We start from the raw sequence: 21,412 nt of genomic DNA on the forward strand, positions 1-21,412 counted from the left end.
ACCCAATCAACCACATAGACATATATTGGCATTCACCTGTTCAAGTTTACACAACTCAGGTATTATAGCCCCATCATCTTTTGTCTGTGGGAAAGTTTTTTTATTTCTAGATGTGACGGGGATTTCCCTGGCAGAAACATCACGTACACTATGCACGCATTCAAAAATCGACTTAGAATGTGTACATAAATGTTTAAAAACCAACTGGTATGCGTTTGAAAACCATATGCATAAACGATAGACCAACGTGCCCTGGATGCCATGCGCTTCATTAAGAAAGGTCTTTTTCCTCAAGAATATGAATTTAGCACCCCCTGAAATTACCGCCCAGGGCAGATACCCGCTTTGCCCCCCTCCCCCCTAGATCTTGGCCTGTAAACGACCTTCCCTTTATACAGCCGAGCAGCAAATGTCTGCACCAGCGTCGAACTTACTGGGGACACTGCACATGGTCACACCAGCTGCTGTACTGTTAACACAGGGGCTCGAGTTTTACACTGACTCCACCGTCTGTCACCTGTTGACATTTCTGAATGAATGCCCAACTTGCTTGCAGCTCTGGCATAGCGGTTTCCTACAGAAACGTTGAATGTGGCCCAGAGCACCACACTTACAACACACAATCTCCACATTAAACACTGCCGCTTATCCCTTGGTCCAGTTACAGGGTCAATTTCAGTCAAAGCTGCTACCTCGCTCATGGTTCTCGCAAATTCCATGCACAATTTCTGCATCATTTTGCATGGCAGATCCCACAAAAACAAATCAAGCGCTCGTTTTCAGCTTCCTACAGAACAGCTTTATTGGCATGTTGATTCATATGTACTGACATTGATTTGCCTGACACAGTCCACAAAACCTCCTACTGGTTCTCCCTGTTTCTGTGCTGCACCATCATGTTGTTCCTGATAATACCGCAAGGTGTTCTTCTTCCTGCAGCGATCCACTAATCCTTCCTGAAAGCTGGCGAAAGACTGAGCGTCCCACAATTTTTCATTGCACATCACGTATGCCCTGGCATCTCCCACCAATTTTAAATAAGCTATACTTAACCACCGTTCATCACTCCAGTTTCCTAATCTTACGGGCATATGCAGACTATTCATGAACACAAAAATATCTTCCCCAGATTTACTGGGAAAAGGTACCCCCAATGAGACCAAAGGTAGATGAAGAGATACCTGCACATAACCCTTCCCTTCTTTCACCCTCCAAACGATTCACTTCTCTACAGAAAACTTCACTGTCATCTCTAGTGTTAGCCACCTCGTTCAGTAGATGCTGAATTTCTTCCTGCGTTGTTTCTTTCTCAGGGACAGCCATTTTGCTCAAAACTACCACCAAAGCGTATAGTATATAGGCCTATAGTATAGCTACTGCGGTGTAACGTTACGTATTTGGGTTTGTGTTTGATATATGTATGACCATGTGCAGACTTCGTCACCCACGTCAGTTACAACCCACTTCAAAAATGATTCATATTCTTTTTAAATTGTCATAGAATGGTTCTTGAACGAAACTGTAAAACATCAGTTGAGTCGTGTGCAAAGAATTACATCACTTGGGCCAATTGGTTTTCGTAACTTTTTCGAATTTAAATTTCGTTTGTTTCTCCTCAGAAAATTATATCGACACACGTTATCTTGATCTAATCGATATCAGAATCACACATTAAATAAACTTTTCAGATTCAAAGTTTCGGCCAACGCTGTCTGAATCAATAATCTTGTCAAATATATTATTAATCCGTTCACATAACTCTTCATAAATAAATCTTCAAGACACGTGTTTCACCTTTAGTAACATACACTATTTTATTAGCTTCCTACACATACAGATGTGAACTTGAGCGTTGACAGACAGTGACTAACTTTTCAATAAGATTAAGCTCGTCATTGTTGTACAAAAAGAGTATAAAAATTCATTTTTAATTTTTAGAAACACGACGCAACAACTCGGTTCCAGGATCTTCTGTTGCTCCTTGGCTGTCGACCCGCGACGTATAGCGGCCAGCAATTTCCTCTCTGGTCGCGGCAACGAAGATGCTGTCCCCGTTCGTTGCGCCGATCTCTCCGTACATGAAACACATAAAAAAATACAAAACCTTTAGATAATTCACACTTATTACAAATAATAAGAAAACACATAAACAAAAACTAAATTAAACTTATAGTCACCTGCAAACTGGGCTGACTTGGTGGATGGGTGACGTTTAATTTCGTCCCACTACATACCCCACCCACAAGCTCAGTTTGTCAGGTTTTAACCGAAATTAAAACTGTTCAATATACAATATCTAACTGTTAATACATTTTCCTCACATTTTACGTAACCTAGAGTCCTTGCTATTAGAGAGATTTAATCCTTTTAATACGATATCGTTGTGACTATTTGTCATTTACTCTTAATTGTGCTCTTATGGTAATTCGTAACCGAATATAGGGAGATTGCTCCTCTTCAGTTAATAGTTGCTAATAAATACTAATTTAGTACGTTCTTTAACGTTGTACATTAGGACAGAGCGTTCAAATTGTGATAGATTAGTTTCAGTTTCATTTATTTACTAGAGTTATTCTTTTCAAGAATGTATATTACTAATAAGTTTCTCACAATAACTAATAGTACTATTTACTTTACGTCATTCTCTTCCCTAATGCCTTATTTATGCCTGAGGTCAAGAAGAAATCAAGCAAAACTCTCTTTAGAATCTCGGCACGGCTTTCTTTACCTTCGGACACCTTGTTGGGTAATGGCCATTTATTTAGGAGAAACAAGCGAGAGAGCCCCGTTTGGTGTGTTCTATATTAACACTATTGCAAACCTCTATTAAAGGCACTCTGCTATGTTCTCGTGAGCCATATAGCTCTGGACGCCCATGGTCCCTAAAACTATTAACCATCCCCTTTGGTTCCTACTATCCGAGTAAATTTAAAATATGCAAAATTCCTTTTGACCTAAGAGCAAAATTTCTTCCATATAAATCCCCCTTTGGGTTATCTTTCTCTTTTTGAAGTACCAGTAGATTATTGTAGAACACTTGTTTAAGCTTTCTGTTCTATTCTTTAAAATAATACGTAACTATCACGAAAACTTCACATGAATAAACTATGAACGCTCTTCCGTATGTAACATATACTAAATATTAACTTATTTAGGAATGAAGAGTTTCATTTGATCAACACTATATAATCCTTTAATTACACCTGATGAAGGTTCCATAAGAAGTAATGCTTTGGGATGTACAATCTTATGTACAACATATGGACCTTCAAAGATAAAGAAGAATTTTCTACATTCCTTACCGATCTTAGAACTTTTAGGATGAGATCGTACTAACACAAGATCTCCTACCTGAAATGAGGGTTCTATAGCCTGTTGATTATAACTTTTAATTCTCCGTTCGGCATTTTTTACAATCTGTTCGCAAACTTTTTCGTCTGGGATGCATTGTTGGATCTCATTTACTGGTGGCCAAGGTAAAGCAGCTAGTAAAGGCTCACCTATAATTCGTTTGCCTAAAATTTCTATAGGTGATAATCCCGTCGTTAGGTGAGGCAATTCATTTAATATCTTTTCAAATTCAGGCATTAGTTTGGCCCACCGAGTATGTTTATGTGCACAATAAGTTCTACATAATCGTCCTAATTCTTTCATGACTCTTTCTACTAAATTACTTTGAGGGTGATATTTCGAAATTAAGATATGTTTGATTCCATATTGTTTTATCATATCTTGAAATCTTTGACTAATAAAGGCACTACCGTTGTCAGACATAAGTCGTTTAGGAATGCCCCAGTTAACAAAGTAATTTCGGGTGAGGCAGCGTATAACGCTTGCTGTATTCGCTCGTTTCAAAGTATATAGCTTCACATGTTTGGACCAACCTTCCATTACAACAAACACATATGTTAATCCTCCTGAACTCCGAGGCAGAGGGCCGAAAAAATCTAATGACAGTAGATCCCACAACCCTCGAGGAATTACAGCATATAATTTATAACGCTTGGATTTGTTATTAACTTTAACCTTTTGACAGGTTTCACAAGCCCTAATAATACTTCTCACAATACGTGACATATTTTTGAAATAATAATACTTCACTAGATGTTTAATACATTTATGAATTCCCAAATGCCCGTAACCTTCATGAATATAAGTAATTAACTCGTCCACAACAGTTTTCGGAATGCAGATTTTCCATCTCTGGTGTTCCCTCTGTGCTTTCCAATACAACAAGTCGTTAAAATATAACCACACACCCCGGGTGTTAACTGTTTCGTCCCCATTATTAAGGTTTTGTATAATTCGTAGAATAACATTTTTCTTTCCTTTACATAATACGGTAATCCACTAATTAGGACTCGCATTAGACGACTTTCAATTAATTTAGCACGGTTTAAATTCCATTCGAAATAATTCCTATAACCTCTCCACCGTTTAGAATATGGAGGAGGGTCTAACAACTCTAAAGTTAAGTGTTGTTGTTTTCCTCTTGACCGATAATTTTGTTTAAACTGCTTAACAAAATCATCCCAATCCCTGAATTCAATTCTATGCAGTACTGCCCATTCCGCAGCTTCTGCTTCTAAATGTCCTATTACAAATTGAATGCGTTTTTCATTACTCCATTTAGGAGATAATGATGTTTCAAAAGCTTTTATAATGATTATATGGTGCAGTTCGCCTCCTGGTTTGAATACAGGAAATCGACTTGCTACATTTGAATTTGTTGTTATGTCATCCAGACATTCTGCGAGAGAAATAGTCGGATTTTGTTTAGCTGGCAGAGACGGAGTTGCATCGGATTGGCTTGCCGTGATTGCCTTATTCATATTGTTGTCGTCCGTGCTAGCAAATTCGATGCGACTGTTGTCTCTGATTATGTTATTACCTCTGCTACCTGAAATGTTCTCGTTATTATCTAATTCCGATAACCGTTTAGTAATTTCCTGTATCCGCATTTCTGTATTGGATACGCGATTAGCTAATATCGATTCTTCACTGTGTTCACGATGTGAACGCTCTGTACCTTCGTCAATATTATTATCTTTGGCAGTCTCAAGATTACTGCATATTTCAGTAATTAAAAATTTCATGTTTTCGATTTCGGTATGGTCCTTTTCTACTTGATGAGTTAATGTCTCTAATTCTACATTATCTATTGAAGAAATCTCTCCAGGTTTGGTAGAGACCTCTTTAATAGATTCCAATAATTCTCTGCGAACAGTTTCTGTTTGCATAGAAAATTCATCTCGTAACATATCGTTATTTTTCTGTATTTCATTTACAACTAAGATATTGACACTATCTAGTCTCTCGAATAAGTCAGGAATATCGTGTCGCATGCGAGCTTTTTCCTCGCGCGATTCCTGGATATGTTCTTCTAACCTTTTACAATTATCAGCAATCTTATTACTAAGTCCCACTAATTTTTCCTGCATTTCAACTTTAGAAGACTCTATTTTATCACTTAATTCTCGACTGGTTTCATTAAGATATTCCTGCAACCTGTCTGTTGATTTTGTTAGCTCCCCTTTAAGTCTAGCAGTAGATTCCTCGTTAGACTGTTTTAATTCCTGTTTTAGTTCCTGTTTCAATCTAGCAGTAGATTCCTCGTTAGACTGTTTTAATCTAGCCATAGATTCTTCGTTAGACTGTTTTAATCTAGCCATAGATTCTTCGTTAGACTGTTTTAATCTAGCCATAGATTCTTCGTTAGACTGTTTTAATCTAGCAGTAGATTCTTCGTTAGACTGTTTTAATTCCTGTTTTAGTTCCTCTTTTAATCTAGCAGTAGATTCCTCGTTAGACTGTTTTAATTCAGCTAGGAAATCCCCGTTAGATTGTTTTAATTTAGCGATCGCCCTAAAAAGGGATCTCATGCTCCTATCGGACATAGATTGCTCTTCGTCTGACATTTCACTTCCCGACATTATTGTAAAATATTAACTATTTACACACGCAGACTTGTAATCAACAATCCTGTAAAAGCACACTTCCTATGTACAACACTCCACTTCCAACTTGAAACAAACTCACCGGACACTTAATGTTGTAATTTGTAGTTCTCGATGATCAGTGTGCTGCTATGGGCTGCAGATGTAACAGCCGTCGATGCAGCCGCTGAGATGCTGCGACCCCGTTTCCGCAACCGGCAGGACGCTGAGTCGAACACCGGAAACGTCGCTGGCTGCAACCACGCCCGGCACCGCCGTAGACAGGCGAAGCCCTCAGCAACACCTCTAATATCAGCCGGAGGAACGCCCCGCAGCTGACGTACTGGGCCTATTAGTTTAGGGAGAAAAAAGGTTGTCGGGGTTTGCAGCGTTCAGCTGCTGCCCAACAGACGCGCCTTCTCGTGGAACAACTGCGTGACCGTACTGCTTGGCTGCACTCCGTCAGATGCCCACACCCGCGAAGTCGCCGCTGGCTGGTGAAGGCTCCACGAAAACTCGCGTTGACTTCGGAAGGACTCTTGATGTTTCGTTTCGTACCTGTGTGCCTTAGTTGCACACAAGTCCTGTTTCTAAGGTCGCCACGGTGCGGTGTAACGACGTATTTAGGTTTCCGTTTGATATATGTATGACCATGTGCAGACTTCGTCACCCACGTCAGTTACAACCCACTTCAAAAATGATTCATATTCTTTTTAAATTGTCATAGAATGGTTCTTGAACGAAACTGTAAAACATCAGTTGAGTCGTGTGCAAAGAATTACATCACTTGGGCCAATTGGTTTTCGTAACTTTTTCGAATTTAAATTTCGTTTGTTTCTCCTCAGAAAATTATATCGACACACGTTATCTTGATCTAATCGATATCAGAATCACACATTAAATAAACTTTTCAGATTCAAAGTTTCGGCCAACGCTGTCTGAATCAATAATCTTGTCAAATATATTATTAATCCGTTCACATAACTCTTCATAAATAAATCTTCAAGACACGTGTTTCACCTTTAGTAACATACACTATTTTATTAGCTTCCTACACATACAGATGTGAACTTGAGCGTTGACAGACAGTGACTAACTTTTCAATAAGATTAAGCTCGTCATTGTTGTACAAAAAGAGTATAAAAATTCATTTTTAATTTTTAGAAACACGACGCAACAACTCGGTTCCAGGATCTTCTGTTGCTCCTTGGCTGTCGACCCGCGACGTATAGCGGCCAGCAATTTCCTCTCTGGTCGCGGCAACGAAGATGCTGTCCCCGTTCGTTGCGCCGATCTCTCCGTACATGAAACACATAAAAAAATACAAAACCTTTAGATAATTCACACTTATTACAAATAATAAGAAAACACATAAACAAAAACTAAATTAAACTTATAGTCACCTGCAAACTGGGCTGACTTGGTGGATGGGTGACGTTTAATTTCGTCCCACTACATACCCCACCCACAAGCTCAGTTTGTCAGGTTTTAACCGAAATTAAAACTGTTCAATATACAATATCTAACTGTTAATACATTTTCCTCACATTTTACGTAACCTAGAGTCCTTGCTATTAGAGAGATTTAATCCTTTTAATACGATATCGTTGTGACTATTTGTCATTTACTCTTAATTGTGCTCTTATGGTAATTCGTAACCGAATATAGGGAGATTGCTCCTCTTCAGTTAATAGTTGCTAATAAATACTAATTTAGTACGTTCTTTAACGTTGTACATTAGGACAGAGCGTTCAAATTGTGATAGATTAGTTTCAGTTTCATTTATTTACTAGAGTTATTCTTTTCAAGAATGTATATTACTAATAAGTTTCTCACAATAACTAATAGTACTATTTACTTTACGTCATTCTCTTCCCTAATGCCTTATTTATGCCTGAGGTCAAGAAGAAATCAAGCAAAACTCTCTTTAGAATCTCGGCACGGCTTTCTTTACCTTCGGACACCTTGTTGGGTAATGGCCATTTATTTAGGAGAAACAAGCGAGAGAGCCCCGTTTGGTGTGTTCTATATTAACACTATTGCAAACCTCTATTAAAGGCACTCTGCTATGTTCTCGTGAGCCATATAGCTCTGGACGCCCATGGTCCCTAAAACTATTAACCATCCCCTTTGGTTCCTACTATCCGAGTAAATTTAAAATATGCAAAATTCCTTTTGACCTAAGAGCAAAATTTCTTCCATATAAATCCCCCTTTGGGTTATCTTTCTCTTTTTGAAGTACCAGTAGATTATTGTAGAACACTTGTTTAAGCTTTCTGTTCTATTCTTTAAAATAATACGTAACTATCACGAAAACTTCACATGAATAAACTATGAACGCTCTTCCGTATGTAACATATACTAAATATTAACTTATTTAGGAATGAAGAGTTTCATTTGATCAACACTATATAATCCTTTAATTACACCTGATGAAGGTTCCATAAGAAGTAATGCTTTGGGATGTACAATCTTATGTACAACATATGGACCTTCAAAGATAAAGAAGAATTTTCTACATTCCTTACCGATCTTAGAACTTTTAGGATGAGATCGTACTAACACAAGATCTCCTACCTGAAATGAGGGTTCTATAGCCTGTTGATTATAACTTTTAATTCTCCGTTCGGCATTTTTTACAATCTGTTCGCAAACTTTTTCGTCTGGGATGCATTGTTGGATCTCATTTACTGGTGGCCAAGGTAAAGCAGCTAGTAAAGGCTCACCTATAATTCGTTTGCCTAAAATTTCTATAGGTGATAATCCCGTCGTTAGGTGAGGCAATTCATTTAATATCTTTTCAAATTCAGGCATTAGTTTGGCCCACCGAGTATGTTTATGTGCACAATAAGTTCTACATAATCGTCCTAATTCTTTCATGACTCTTTCTACTAAATTACTTTGAGGGTGATATTTCGAAATTAAGATATGTTTGATTCCATATTGTTTTATCATATCTTGAAATCTTTGACTAATAAAGGCACTACCGTTGTCAGACATAAGTCGTTTAGGAATGCCCCAGTTAACAAAGTAATTTCGGGTGAGGCAGCGTATAACGCTTGCTGTATTCGCTCGTTTCAAAGTATATAGCTTCACATGTTTGGACCAACCTTCCATTACAACAAACACATATGTTAATCCTCCTGAACTCCGAGGCAGAGGGCCGAAAAAATCTAATGACAGTAGATCCCACAACCCTCGAGGAATTACAGCATATAATTTATAACGCTTGGATTTGTTATTAACTTTAACCTTTTGACAGGTTTCACAAGCCCTAATAATACTTCTCACAATACGTGACATATTTTTGAAATAATAATACTTCACTAGATGTTTAATACATTTATGAATTCCCAAATGCCCGTAACCTTCATGAATATAAGTAATTAACTCGTCCACAACAGTTTTCGGAATGCAGATTTTCCATCTCTGGTGTTCCCTCTGTGCTTTCCAATACAACAAGTCGTTAAAATATAACCACACACCCCGGGTGTTAACTGTTTCGTCCCCATTATTAAGGTTTTGTATAATTCGTAGAATAACATTTTTCTTTCCTTTACATAATACGGTAATCCACTAATTAGGACTCGCATTAGACGACTTTCAATTAATTTAGCACGGTTTAAATTCCATTCGAAATAATTCCTATAACCTCTCCACCGTTTAGAATATGGAGGAGGGTCTAACAACTCTAAAGTTAAGTGTTGTTGTTTTCCTCTTGACCGATAATTTTGTTTAAACTGCTTAACAAAATCATCCCAATCCCTGAATTCAATTCTATGCAGTACTGCCCATTCCGCAGCTTCTGCTTCTAAATGTCCTATTACAAATTGAATGCGTTTTTCATTACTCCATTTAGGAGATAATGATGTTTCAAAAGCTTTTATAATGATTATATGGTGCAGTTCGCCTCCTGGTTTGAATACAGGAAATCGACTTGCTACATTTGAATTTGTTGTTATGTCATCCAGACATTCTGCGAGAGAAATAGTCGGATTTTGTTTAGCTGGCAGAGACGGAGTTGCATCGGATTGGCTTGCCGTGATTGCCTTATTCATATTGTTGTCGTCCGTGCTAGCAAATTCGATGCGACTGTTGTCTCTGATTATGTTATTACCTCTGCTACCTGAAATGTTCTCGTTATTATCTAATTCCGATAACCGTTTAGTAATTTCCTGTATCCGCATTTCTGTATTGGATACGCGATTAGCTAATATCGATTCTTCACTGTGTTCACGATGTGAACGCTCTGTACCTTCGTCAATATTATTATCTTTGGCAGTCTCAAGATTACTGCATATTTCAGTAATTAAAAATTTCATGTTTTCGATTTCGGTATGGTCCTTTTCTACTTGATGAGTTAATGTCTCTAATTCTACATTATCTATTGAAGAAATCTCTCCAGGTTTGGTAGAGACCTCTTTAATAGATTCCAATAATTCTCTGCGAACAGTTTCTGTTTGCATAGAAAATTCATCTCGTAACATATCGTTATTTTTCTGTATTTCATTTACAACTAAGATATTGACACTATCTAGTCTCTCGAATAAGTCAGGAATATCGTGTCGCATGCGAGCTTTTTCCTCGCGCGATTCCTGGATATGTTCTTCTAACCTTTTACAATTATCAGCAATCTTATTACTAAGTCCCACTAATTTTTCCTGCATTTCAACTTTAGAAGACTCTATTTTATCACTTAATTCTCGACTGGTTTCATTAAGATATTCCTGCAACCTGTCTGTTGATTTTGTTAGCTCCCCTTTAAGTCTAGCAGTAGATTCCTCGTTAGACTGTTTTAATTCCTGTTTTAGTTCCTGTTTCAATCTAGCAGTAGATTCCTCGTTAGACTGTTTTAATCTAGCCATAGATTCTTCGTTAGACTGTTTTAATCTAGCCATAGATTCTTCGTTAGACTGTTTTAATCTAGCCATAGATTCTTCGTTAGACTGTTTTAATCTAGCAGTAGATTCTTCGTTAGACTGTTTTAATTCCTGTTTTAGTTCCTCTTTTAATCTAGCAGTAGATTCCTCGTTAGACTGTTTTAATTCAGCTAGGAAATCCCCGTTAGATTGTTTTAATTTAGCGATCGCCCTAAAAAGGGATCTCATGCTCCTATCGGACATAGATTGCTCTTCGTCTGACATTTCACTTCCCGACATTATTGTAAAATATTAACTATTTACACACGCAGACTTGTAATCAACAATCCTGTAAAAGCACACTTCCTATGTACAACACTCCACTTCCAACTTGAAACAAACTCACCGGACACTTAATATTGTAATTTGTAGTTCTCGATGATCAGTGTGCTGCTATGGGCTGCAGATGTAACAGCCGTCGATGCAGCCGCTGAGATGCTGCGACCCCGTTTCCGCAACCGGCAGGACGCTGAGTCGAACACCGGAAACGTCGCTGGCTGCAACCACGCCCGGCACCGCCGTAGACAGGCGAAGCCCTCAGCAACACCTCTAATATCAGCCGGAGGAACGCCCCGCAGCTGACGTACTGGGCCTATTAGTTTAGGGAGAAAAAAGGTTGTCGGGGTTTGCAGCGTTCAGCTGCTGCCCAACAGACGCGCCTTCTCGTGGAACAACTGCGTGACCGTACTGCTTGGCTGCACTCCGTCAGATGCCCACACCCGCGAAGTCGCCGCTGGCTGGTGAAGGCTCCACGAAAACTCGCGTTGACTTCGGAAGGACTCTTGATGTTTCGTTTCGTACCTGTGTGCCTTAGTTGCACACAAGTCCTGTTTCTAAGGTCGCCACGGTGCGGTGTAACGACGTATTTAGGTTTCCGTTTGATATATGTATGACCATGTGCAGACTTCGTCACCCACGTCAGTTACAACCCACTTCAAAAATGATTCATATTCTTTTTAAATTGTCATAGAATGGTTCTTGAACGAAACTGTAAAACATCAGTTGAGTCGTGTGCAAAGAATTACATCACTTGGGCCAATTGGTTTTCGTAACTTTTTCGAATTTAAATTTCGTTTGTTTCTCCTCAGAAAATTATATCGACACACGTTATCTTGATCTAATCGATATCAGAATCACACATTAAATAAACTTTTCAGATTCAAAGTTTCGGCCAACGCTGTCTGAATCAATAATCTTGTCAAATATATTATTAATCCGTTCACATAACTCTTCATAAATAAATCTTCAAGACACGTGTTTCACCTTTAGTAACATACACTATTTTATTAGCTTCCTACACATACAGATGTGAACTTGAGCGTTGACAGACAGTGACTAACTTTTCAATAAGATTAAGCTCGTCATTGTTGTACAAAAAGAGTATAAAAATTCATTTTTAATTTTTAGAAACACGACGCAACAACTCGGTTCCAGGATCTTCTGTTGCTCCTTGGCTGTCGACCCGCGACGTATAGCGGCCAGCAATTTCCTCTCTGGTCGCGGCAACGAAGATGCTGTCCCCGTTCGTTGCGCCGATCTCTCCGTACATGAAACACATAAAAAAATACAAAACCTTTAGATAATTCACACTTATTACAAATAATAAGAAAACACATAAACAAAAACTAAATTAAACTTATAGTCACCTGCAAACTGGGCTGACTTGGTGGATGGGTGACGTTTAATTTCGTCCCACTACATACCCCACCCACAAGCTCAGTTTGTCAGGTTTTAACCGAAATTAAAACTGTTCAATATACAATATCTAACTGTTAATACATTTTCCTCACATTTTACGTAACCTAGAGTCCTTGCTATTAGAGAGATTTAATCCTTTTAATACGATATCGTTGTGACTATTTGTCATTTACTCTTAATTGTGCTCTTATGGTAATTCGTAACCGAATATAGGGAGATTGCTCCTCTTCAGTTAATAGTTGCTAATAAATACTAATTTAGTACGTTCTTTAACGTTGTACATTAGGACAGAGCGTTCAAATTGTGATAGATTAGTTTCAGTTTCATTTATTTACTAGAGTTATTCTTTTCAAGAATGTATATTACTAATAAGTTTCTCACAATAACTAATAGTACTATTTACTTTACGTCATTCTCTTCCCTAATGCCTTATTTATGCCTGAGGTCAAGAAGAAATCAAGCAAAACTCTCTTTAGAATCTCGGCACGGCTTTCTTTACCTTCGGACACCTTGTTGGGTAATGGCCATTTATTTAGGAGAAACAAGCGAGAGAGCCCCGTTTGGTGTGTTCTATATTAACACTATTGCAAACCTCTATTAAAGGCACTCTGCTATGTTCTCGTGAGCCATATAGCTCTGGACGCCCATGGTCCCTAAAACTATTAACCATCCCCTTTGGTTCCTACTATCCGAGTAAATTTAAAATATGCAAAATTCCTTTTGACCTAAGAGCAAAATTTCTTCCATATAAATCCCCCTTTGGGTTATCTTTCTCTTTTTGAAGTACCAGTAGATTATTGTAGAACACTTGTTTAAGCTTTCTGTTCTATTCTTTAAAATAATACGTAACTATCACGAAAACTTCACATGAATAAACTATGAACGCTCTTCCGTATGTAACATATACTAAATATTAACTTATTTAGGAATGAAGAGTTTCATTTGATCAACACTATATAATCCTTTAATTACACCTGATGAAGGTTCCATAAGAAGTAATGCTTTGGGATGTACAATCTTATGTACAACATATGGACCTTCAAAGATAAAGAAGAATTTTCTACATTCCTTACCGATCTTAGAACTTTTAGGATGAGATCGTACTAACACAAGATCTCCTACCTGAAATGAGGGTTCTATAGCCTGTTGATTATAACTTTTAATTCTCCGTTCGGCATTTTTTACAATCTGTTCGCAAACTTTTTCGTCTGGGATGCATTGTTGGATCTCATTTACTGGTGGCCAAGGTAAAGCAGCTAGTAAAGGCTCACCTATAATTCGTTTGCCTAAAATTTCTATAGGTGATAATCCCGTCGTTAGGTGAGGCAATTCATTTAATATCTTTTCAAATTCAGGCATTAGTTTGGCCCACCGAGTATGTTTATGTGCACAATAAGTTCTACATAATCGTCCTAATTCTTTCATGACTCTTTCTACTAAATTACTTTGAGGGTGATATTTCGAAATTAAGATATGTTTGATTCCATATTGTTTTATCATATCTTGAAATCTTTGACTAATAAAGGCACTACCGTTGTCAGACATAAGTCGTTTAGGAATGCCCCAGTTAACAAAGTAATTTCGGGTGAGGCAGCGTATAACGCTTGCTGTATTCGCTCGTTTCAAAGTATATAGCTTCACATGTTTGGACCAACCTTCCATTACAACAAACACATATGTTAATCCTCCTGAACTCCGAGGCAGAGGGCCGAAAAAATCTAATGACAGTAGATCCCACAACCCTCGAGGAATTACAGCATATAATTTATAACGCTTGGATTTGTTATTAACTTTAACCTTTTGACAGGTTTCACAAGCCCTAATAATACTTCTCACAATACGTGACATATTTTTGAAATAATAATACTTCACTAGATGTTTAATACATTTATGAATTCCCAAATGCCCGTAACCTTCATGAATATAAGTAATTAACTCGTCCACAACAGTTTTCGGAATGCAGATTTTCCATCTCTGGTGTTCCCTCTGTGCTTTCCAATACAACAAGTCGTTAAAATATAACCACACACCCCGGGTGTTAACTGTTTCGTCCCCATTATTAAGGTTTTGTATAATTCGTAGAATAACATTTTTCTTTCCTTTACATAATACGGTAATCCACTAATTAGGACTCGCATTAGACGACTTTCAATTAATTTAGCACGGTTTAAATTCCATTCGAAATAATTCCTATAACCTCTCCACCGTTTAGAATATGGAGGAGGGTCTAACAACTCTAAAGTTAAGTGTTGTTGTTTTCCTCTTGACCGATAATTTTGTTTAAACTGCTTAACAAAATCATCCCAATCCCTGAATTCAATTCTATGCAGTACTGCCCATTCCGCAGCTTCTGCTTCTAAATGTCCTATTACAAATTGAATGCGTTTTTCATTACTCCATTTAGGAGATAATGATGTTTCAAAAGCTTTTATAATGATTATATGGTGCAGTTCGCCTCCTGGTTTGAATACAGGAAATCGACTTGCTACATTTGAATTTGTTGTTATGTCATCCAGACATTCTGCGAGAGAAATAGTCGGATTTTGTTTAGCTGGCAGAGACGGAGTTGCATCGGATTGGCTTGCCGTGATTGCCTTATTCATATTGTTGTCGTCCGTGCTAGCAAATTCGATGCGACTGTTGTCTCTGATTATGTTATTACCTCTGCTACCTGAAATGTTCTCGTTATTATCTAATTCCGATAACCGTTTAGTAATTTCCTGTATCCGCATTTCTGTATTGGATACGCGATTAGCTAATATCGATTCTTCACTGTGTTCACGATGTGAACGCTCTGTACCTTCGTCAATATTATTATCTTTGGCAGTCTCAAGATTACTGCATATTTCAGTAATTAAAAATTTCATGTTTTCGATTTCGGTATGGTCCTTTTCTACTTGATGAGTTAATGTCTCTAATTCTACATTATCTATTGAAGAAATCTCTCCAGGTTTGGTAGAGACCTCTTTAATAGATTCCAATAATTCTCTGCGAACAGTTTCTGTTTGCATAGAAAATTCATCTCGTAACATATCGTTATTTTTCTGTATTTCATTTACAACTAAGATATTGACACTATCTAGTCTCTCGAATAAGTCAGGAATATCGTGTCGCATGCGAGCTTTTTCCTCGCGCGATTCCTGGATATGTTCTTCTAACCTTTTACAATTATCAGCAATCTTATTACTAAGTCCCACTAATTTTTCCTGCATTTCAACTTTAGAAGACTCTATTTTATCACTTAATTCTCGACTGGTTTCATTAAGATATTCCTGCAACCTGTCTGTTGATTTTGTTAGCTCCCCTTTAAGTCTAGCAGTAGATTCCTCGTTAGACTGTTTTAATTCCTGTTTTAGTTCCTGTTTCAATCTAGCAGTAGATTCCTCGTTAGACTGTTTTAATCTAGCCATAGATTCTTCGTTAGACTGTTTTAATCTAGCCATAGATTCTTCGTTAGACTGTTTTAATCTAGCCATAGATTCTTCGTTAGACTGTTTTAATCTAGCAGTAGATTCTTCGTTAGACTGTTTTAATTCCTGTTTTAGTTCCTCTTTTAATCTAGCAGTAGATTCCTCGTTAGACTGTTTTAATTCAGCTAGGAAATCCCCGTTAGATTGTTTTAATTTAGCGATCGCCCTAAAAAGGGATCTCATGCTCCTATCGGACATAGATTGCTCTTCGTCTGACATTTCACTTCCCGACATTATTGTAAAATATTAACTATTTACACACGCAGACTTGTAATCAACAATCCTGTAAAAGCACACTTCCTATGTACAACACTCCACTTCCAACTTGAAACAAACTCACCGGACACTTAATATTGTAATTTGTAGTTCTCGATGATCAGTGTGCTGCTATGGGCTGCAGATGTAACAGCCGTCGATGCAGCCGCTGAGATGCTGCGACCCCGTTTCCGCAACCGGCAGGACGCTGAGTCGAACACCGGAAACGTCGCTGGCTGCAACCACGCCCGGCACCGCCGTAGACAGGCGAAGCCCTCAGCAACACCTCTAATATCAGCCGGAGGAACGCCCCGCAGCTGACGTACTGGGCCTATTAGTTTAGGGAGAAAAAAGGTTGTCGGGGTTTGCAGCGTTCAGCTGCTGCCCAACAGACGCGCCTTCTCGTGGAACAACTGCGTGACCGTACTGCTTGGCTGCACTCCGTCAGATGCCCACACCCGCGAAGTCGCCGCTGGCTGGTGAAGGCTCCACGAAAACTCGCGTTGACTTCGGAAGGACTCTTGATGTTTCGTTTCGTACCTGTGTGCCTTAGTTGCACACAAGTCCTGTTTCTAAGGTCGCCACGGTGCGGTGTAACGACGTATTTAGGTTTCCGTTTGATATATGTATGACCATGTGCAGACTTCGTCACCCACGTCAGTTACAACCCACTTCAAAAATGATTCATATTCTTTTTAAATTGTCATAGAATGGTTCTTGAACGAAACTGTAAAACATCAGTTGAGTCGTGTGCAAAGAATTACATCACTTGGGCCAATTGGTTTTCGTAACTTTTTCGAATTTAAATTTCGTTTGTTTCTCCTCAGAAAATTATATCGACACACGTTATCTTGATCTAATCGATATCAGAATCACACATTAAATAAACTTTTCAGATTCAAAGTTTCGGCCAACGCTGTCTGAATCAATAATCTTGTCAAATATATTATTAATCCGTTCACATAACTCTTCATAAATAAATCTTCAAGACACGTGTTTCACCTTTAGTAACATACACTATTTTATTAGCTTCCTACACATACAGATGTGAACTTGAGCGTTGACAGACAGTGACTAACTTTTCAATAAGATTAAGCTCGTCATTGTTGTACAAAAAGAGTATAAAAATTCATTTTTAATTTTTAGAAACACGACGCAACAACTCGGTTCCAGGATCTTCTGTTGCTCCTTGGCTGTCGACCCGCGACGTATAGCGGCCAGCAATTTCCTCTCTGGTCGCGGCAACGAAGATGCTGTCCCCGTTCGTTGCGCCGATCTCTCCGTACATGAAACACATAAAAAAATACAAAACCTTTAGATAATTCACACTTATTACAAATAATAAGAAAACACATAAACAAAAACTAAATTAAACTTATAGTCACCTGCAAACTGGGCTGACTTGGTGGATGGGTGACGTTTAATTTCGTCCCACTACATACCCCACCCACAAGCTCAGTTTGTCAGGTTTTAACCGAAATTAAAACTGTTCAATATACAATATCTAACTGTTAATACATTTTCCTCACATTTTACGTAACCTAGAGTCCTTGCTATTAGAGAGATTTAATCCTTTTAATACGATATCGTTGTGACTATTTGTCATTTACTCTTAATTGTGCTCTTATGGTAATTCGTAACCGAATATAGGGAGATTGCTCCTCTTCAGTTAATAGTTGCTAATAAATACTAATTTAGTACGTTCTTTAACGTTGTACATTAGGACAGAGCGTTCAAATTGTGATAGATTAGTTTCAGTTTCATTTATTTACTAGAGTTATTCTTTTCAAGAATGTATATTACTAATAAGTTTCTCACAATAACTAATAGTACTATTTACTTTACGTCATTCTCTTCCCTAATGCCTTATTTATGCCTGAGGTCAAGAAGAAATCAAGCAAAACTCTCTTTAGAATCTCGGCACGGCTTTCTTTACCTTCGGACACCTTGTTGGGTAATGGCCATTTATTTAGGAGAAACAAGCGAGAGAGCCCCGTTTGGTGTGTTCTATATTAACACTATTGCAAACCTCTATTAAAGGCACTCTGCTATGTTCTCGTGAGCCATATAGCTCTGGACGCCCATGGTCCCTAAAACTATTAACCATCCCCTTTGGTTCCTACTATCCGAGTAAATTTAAAATATGCAAAATTCCTTTTGACCTAAGAGCAAAATTTCTTCCATATAAATCCCCCTTTGGGTTATCTTTCTCTTTTTGAAGTACCAGTAGATTATTGTAGAACACTTGTTTAAGCTTTCTGTTCTATTCTTTAAAATAATACGTAACTATCACGAAAACTTCACATGAATAAACTATGAACGCTCTTCCGTATGTAACATATACTAAATATTAACTTATTTAGGAATGAAGAGTTTCATTTGATCAACACTATATAATCCTTTAATTACACCTGATGAAGGTTCCATAAGAAGTAATGCTTTGGGATGTACAATCTTATGTACAACATATGGACCTTCAAAGATAAAGAAGAATTTTCTACATTCCTTACCGATCTTAGAACTTTTAGGATGAGATCGTACTAACACAAGATCTCCTACCTGAAATGAGGGTTCTATAGCCTGTTGATTATAACTTTTAATTCTCCGTTCGGCATTTTTTACAATCTGTTCGCAAACTTTTTCGTCTGGGATGCATTGTTGGATCTCATTTACTGGTGGCCAAGGTAAAGCAGCTAGTAAAGGCTCACCTATAATTCGTTTGCCTAAAATTTCTATAGGTGATAATCCCGTCGTTAGGTGAGGCAATTCATTTAATATCTTTTCAAATTCAGGCATTAGTTTGGCCCACCGAGTATGTTTATGTGCACAATAAGTTCTACATAATCGTCCTAATTCTTTCATGACTCTTTCTACTAAATTACTTTGAGGGTGATATTTCGAAATTAAGATATGTTTGATTCCATATTGTTTTATCATATCTTGAAATCTTTGACTAATAAAGGCACTACCGTTGTCAGACATAAGTCGTTTAGGAATGCCCCAGTTAACAAAGTAATTTCGGGTGAGGCAGCGTATAACGCTTGCTGTATTCGCTCGTTTCAAAGTATATAGCTTCACATGTTTGGACCAACCTTCCATTACAACAAACACATATGTTAATCCTCCTGAACTCCGAGGCAGAGGGCCGAAAAAATCTAATGACAGTAGATCCCACAACCCTCGAGGAATTACAGCATATAATTTATAACGCTTGGATTTGTTATTAACTTTAACCTTTTGACAGGTTTCACAAGCCCTAATAATACTTCTCACAATACGTGACATATTTTTGAAATAATAATACTTCACTAGATGTTTAATACATTTATGAATTCCCAAATGCCCGTAACCTTCATGAATATAAGTAATTAACTCGTCCACAACAGTTTTCGGAATGCAGATTTTCCATCTCTGGTGTTCCCTCTGTGCTTTCCAATACAACAAGTCGTTAAAATATAACCACACACCCCGGGTGTTAACTGTTTCGTCCCCATTATTAAGGTTTTGTATAATTCGTAGAATAACATTTTTCTTTCCTTTACATAATACGGTAATCCACTAATTAGGACTCGCATTAGACGACTTTCAATTAATTTAGCACGGTTTAAATTCCATTCGAAATAATTCCTATAACCTCTCCACCGTTTAGAATATGGAGGAGGGTCTAACAACTCTAAAGTTAAGTGTTGTTGTTTTCCTCTTGACCGATAATTTTGTTTAAACTGCTTAACAAAATCATCCCAATCCCTGAATTCAATTCTATGCAGTACTGCCCATTCCGCAGCTTCTGCTTCTAAATGTCCTATTACAAATTGAATGCGTTTTTCATTACTCCATTTAGGAGATAATGATGTTTCAAAAGCTTTTATAATGATTATATGGTGCAGTTCGCCTCCTGGTTTGAATACAGGAAATCGACTTGCTACATTTGAATTTGTTGTTATGTCATCCAGACATTCTGCGAGAGAAATAGTCGGATTTTGTTTAGCTGGCAGAGACGGAGTTGCATCGGATTGGCTTGCCGTGATTGCCTTATTCATATTGTTGTCGTCCGTGCTAGCAAATTCGATGCGACTGTTGTCTCTGATTATGTTATTACCTCTGCTACCTGAAATGTTCTCGTTATTATCTAATTCCGATAACCGTTTAGTAATTTCCTGTATCCGCATTTCTGTATTGGATACGCGATTAGCTAATATCGATTCTTCACTGTGTTCACGATGTGAACGCTCTGTACCTTCGTCAATATTATTATCTTTGGCAGTCTCAAGATTACTGCATATTTCAGTAATTAAAAATTTCATGTTTTCGATTTCGGTATGGTCCTTTTCTACTTGATGAGTTAATGTCTCTAATTCTACATTATCTATTGAAGAAATCTCTCCAGGTTTGGTAGAGACCTCTTTAATAGATTCCAATAATTCTCTGCGAACAGTTTCTGTTTGCATAGAAAATTCATCTCGTAACATATCGTTATTTTTCTGTATTTCATTTACAACTAAGATATTGACACTATCTAGTCTCTCGAATAAGTCAGGAATATCGTGTCGCATGCGAGCTTTTTCCTCGCGCGATTCCTGGATATGTTCTTCTAACCTTTTACAATTATCAGCAATCTTATTACTAAGTCCCACTAATTTTTCCTGCATTTCAACTTTAGAAGACTCTATTTTATCACTTAATTCTCGACTGGTTTCATTAAGATATTCCTGCAACCTGTCTGTTGATTTTGTTAGCTCCCCTTTAAGTCTAGCAGTAGATTCCTCGTTAGACTGTTTTAATTCCTGTTTTAGTTCCTGTTTCAATCTAGCAGTAGATTCCTCGTTAGACTGTTTTAATCTAGCCATAGATTCTTCGTTAGACTGTTTTAATCTAGCCATAGATTCTTCGTTAGACTGTTTTAATCTAGCCATAGATTCTTCGTTAGACTGTTTTAATCTAGCAGTAGATTCTTCGTTAGACTGTTTTAATTCCTGTTTTAGTTCCTCTTTTAATCTAGCAGTAGATTCCTCGTTAGACTGTTTTAATTCAGCTAGGAAATCCCCGTTAGATTGTTTTAATTTAGCGATCGCCCTAAAAAGGGATCTCATGCTCCTATCGGACATAGATTGCTCTTCGTCTGACATTTCACTTC

The 21,412-nt window shown here is 37.7% G+C and overlaps 1 protein-coding gene across 1 annotated transcript; it reads right to left on the reverse strand.

Annotated features, from left to right (window-relative positions):
• Positions 1 to 452: 452 nt before the first annotated feature.
• Positions 453 to 21,125, reverse strand: LOC124545922 (repetitive organellar protein-like). Its single transcript, XM_047124883.1, has 5 exons — positions 19,913 to 21,125; positions 14,751 to 16,148; positions 9,589 to 10,986; positions 4,427 to 5,824; positions 453 to 574 (listed from the first exon to the last, which is right to left on the reverse strand). The coding sequence occupies exons 1-5, from the start codon at positions 21,123 to 21,125 to the stop codon at positions 453 to 455; spliced, it is 5,529 nt and encodes a 1,842-aa protein (XP_046980839.1).
• Positions 21,126 to 21,412: the final 287 nt, after the last annotated feature.

Source organism: Schistocerca americana, chromosome 8 (assembly GCF_021461395.2).
Source record: "Schistocerca americana isolate TAMUIC-IGC-003095 chromosome 8, iqSchAmer2.1, whole genome shotgun sequence".
NCBI lineage: Eukaryota > Metazoa > Arthropoda > Insecta > Orthoptera > Acrididae > Schistocerca > Schistocerca americana.

Coding starts and splice junctions, on each gene's coding strand:
- LOC124545922 (XM_047124883.1), bottom strand. CDS start 21,125: ATGGCTAGATTAAAACAGTCTAACGAGGAATCTACTGCTAGATTGAAA. Junction 10,987..14,750: donor ATATTCTAAACGGTGGAGAG/GTTATAGGAATT, acceptor GGGATTTCCTAG/CTGAATTAAAACAGTCTAAC. Junction 575..4,426: donor ATATTCTAAACGGTGGAGAG/GTTATAGGAATT, acceptor ACGTTTCTGTAG/GAAACCGCTATGCCAGAGCT.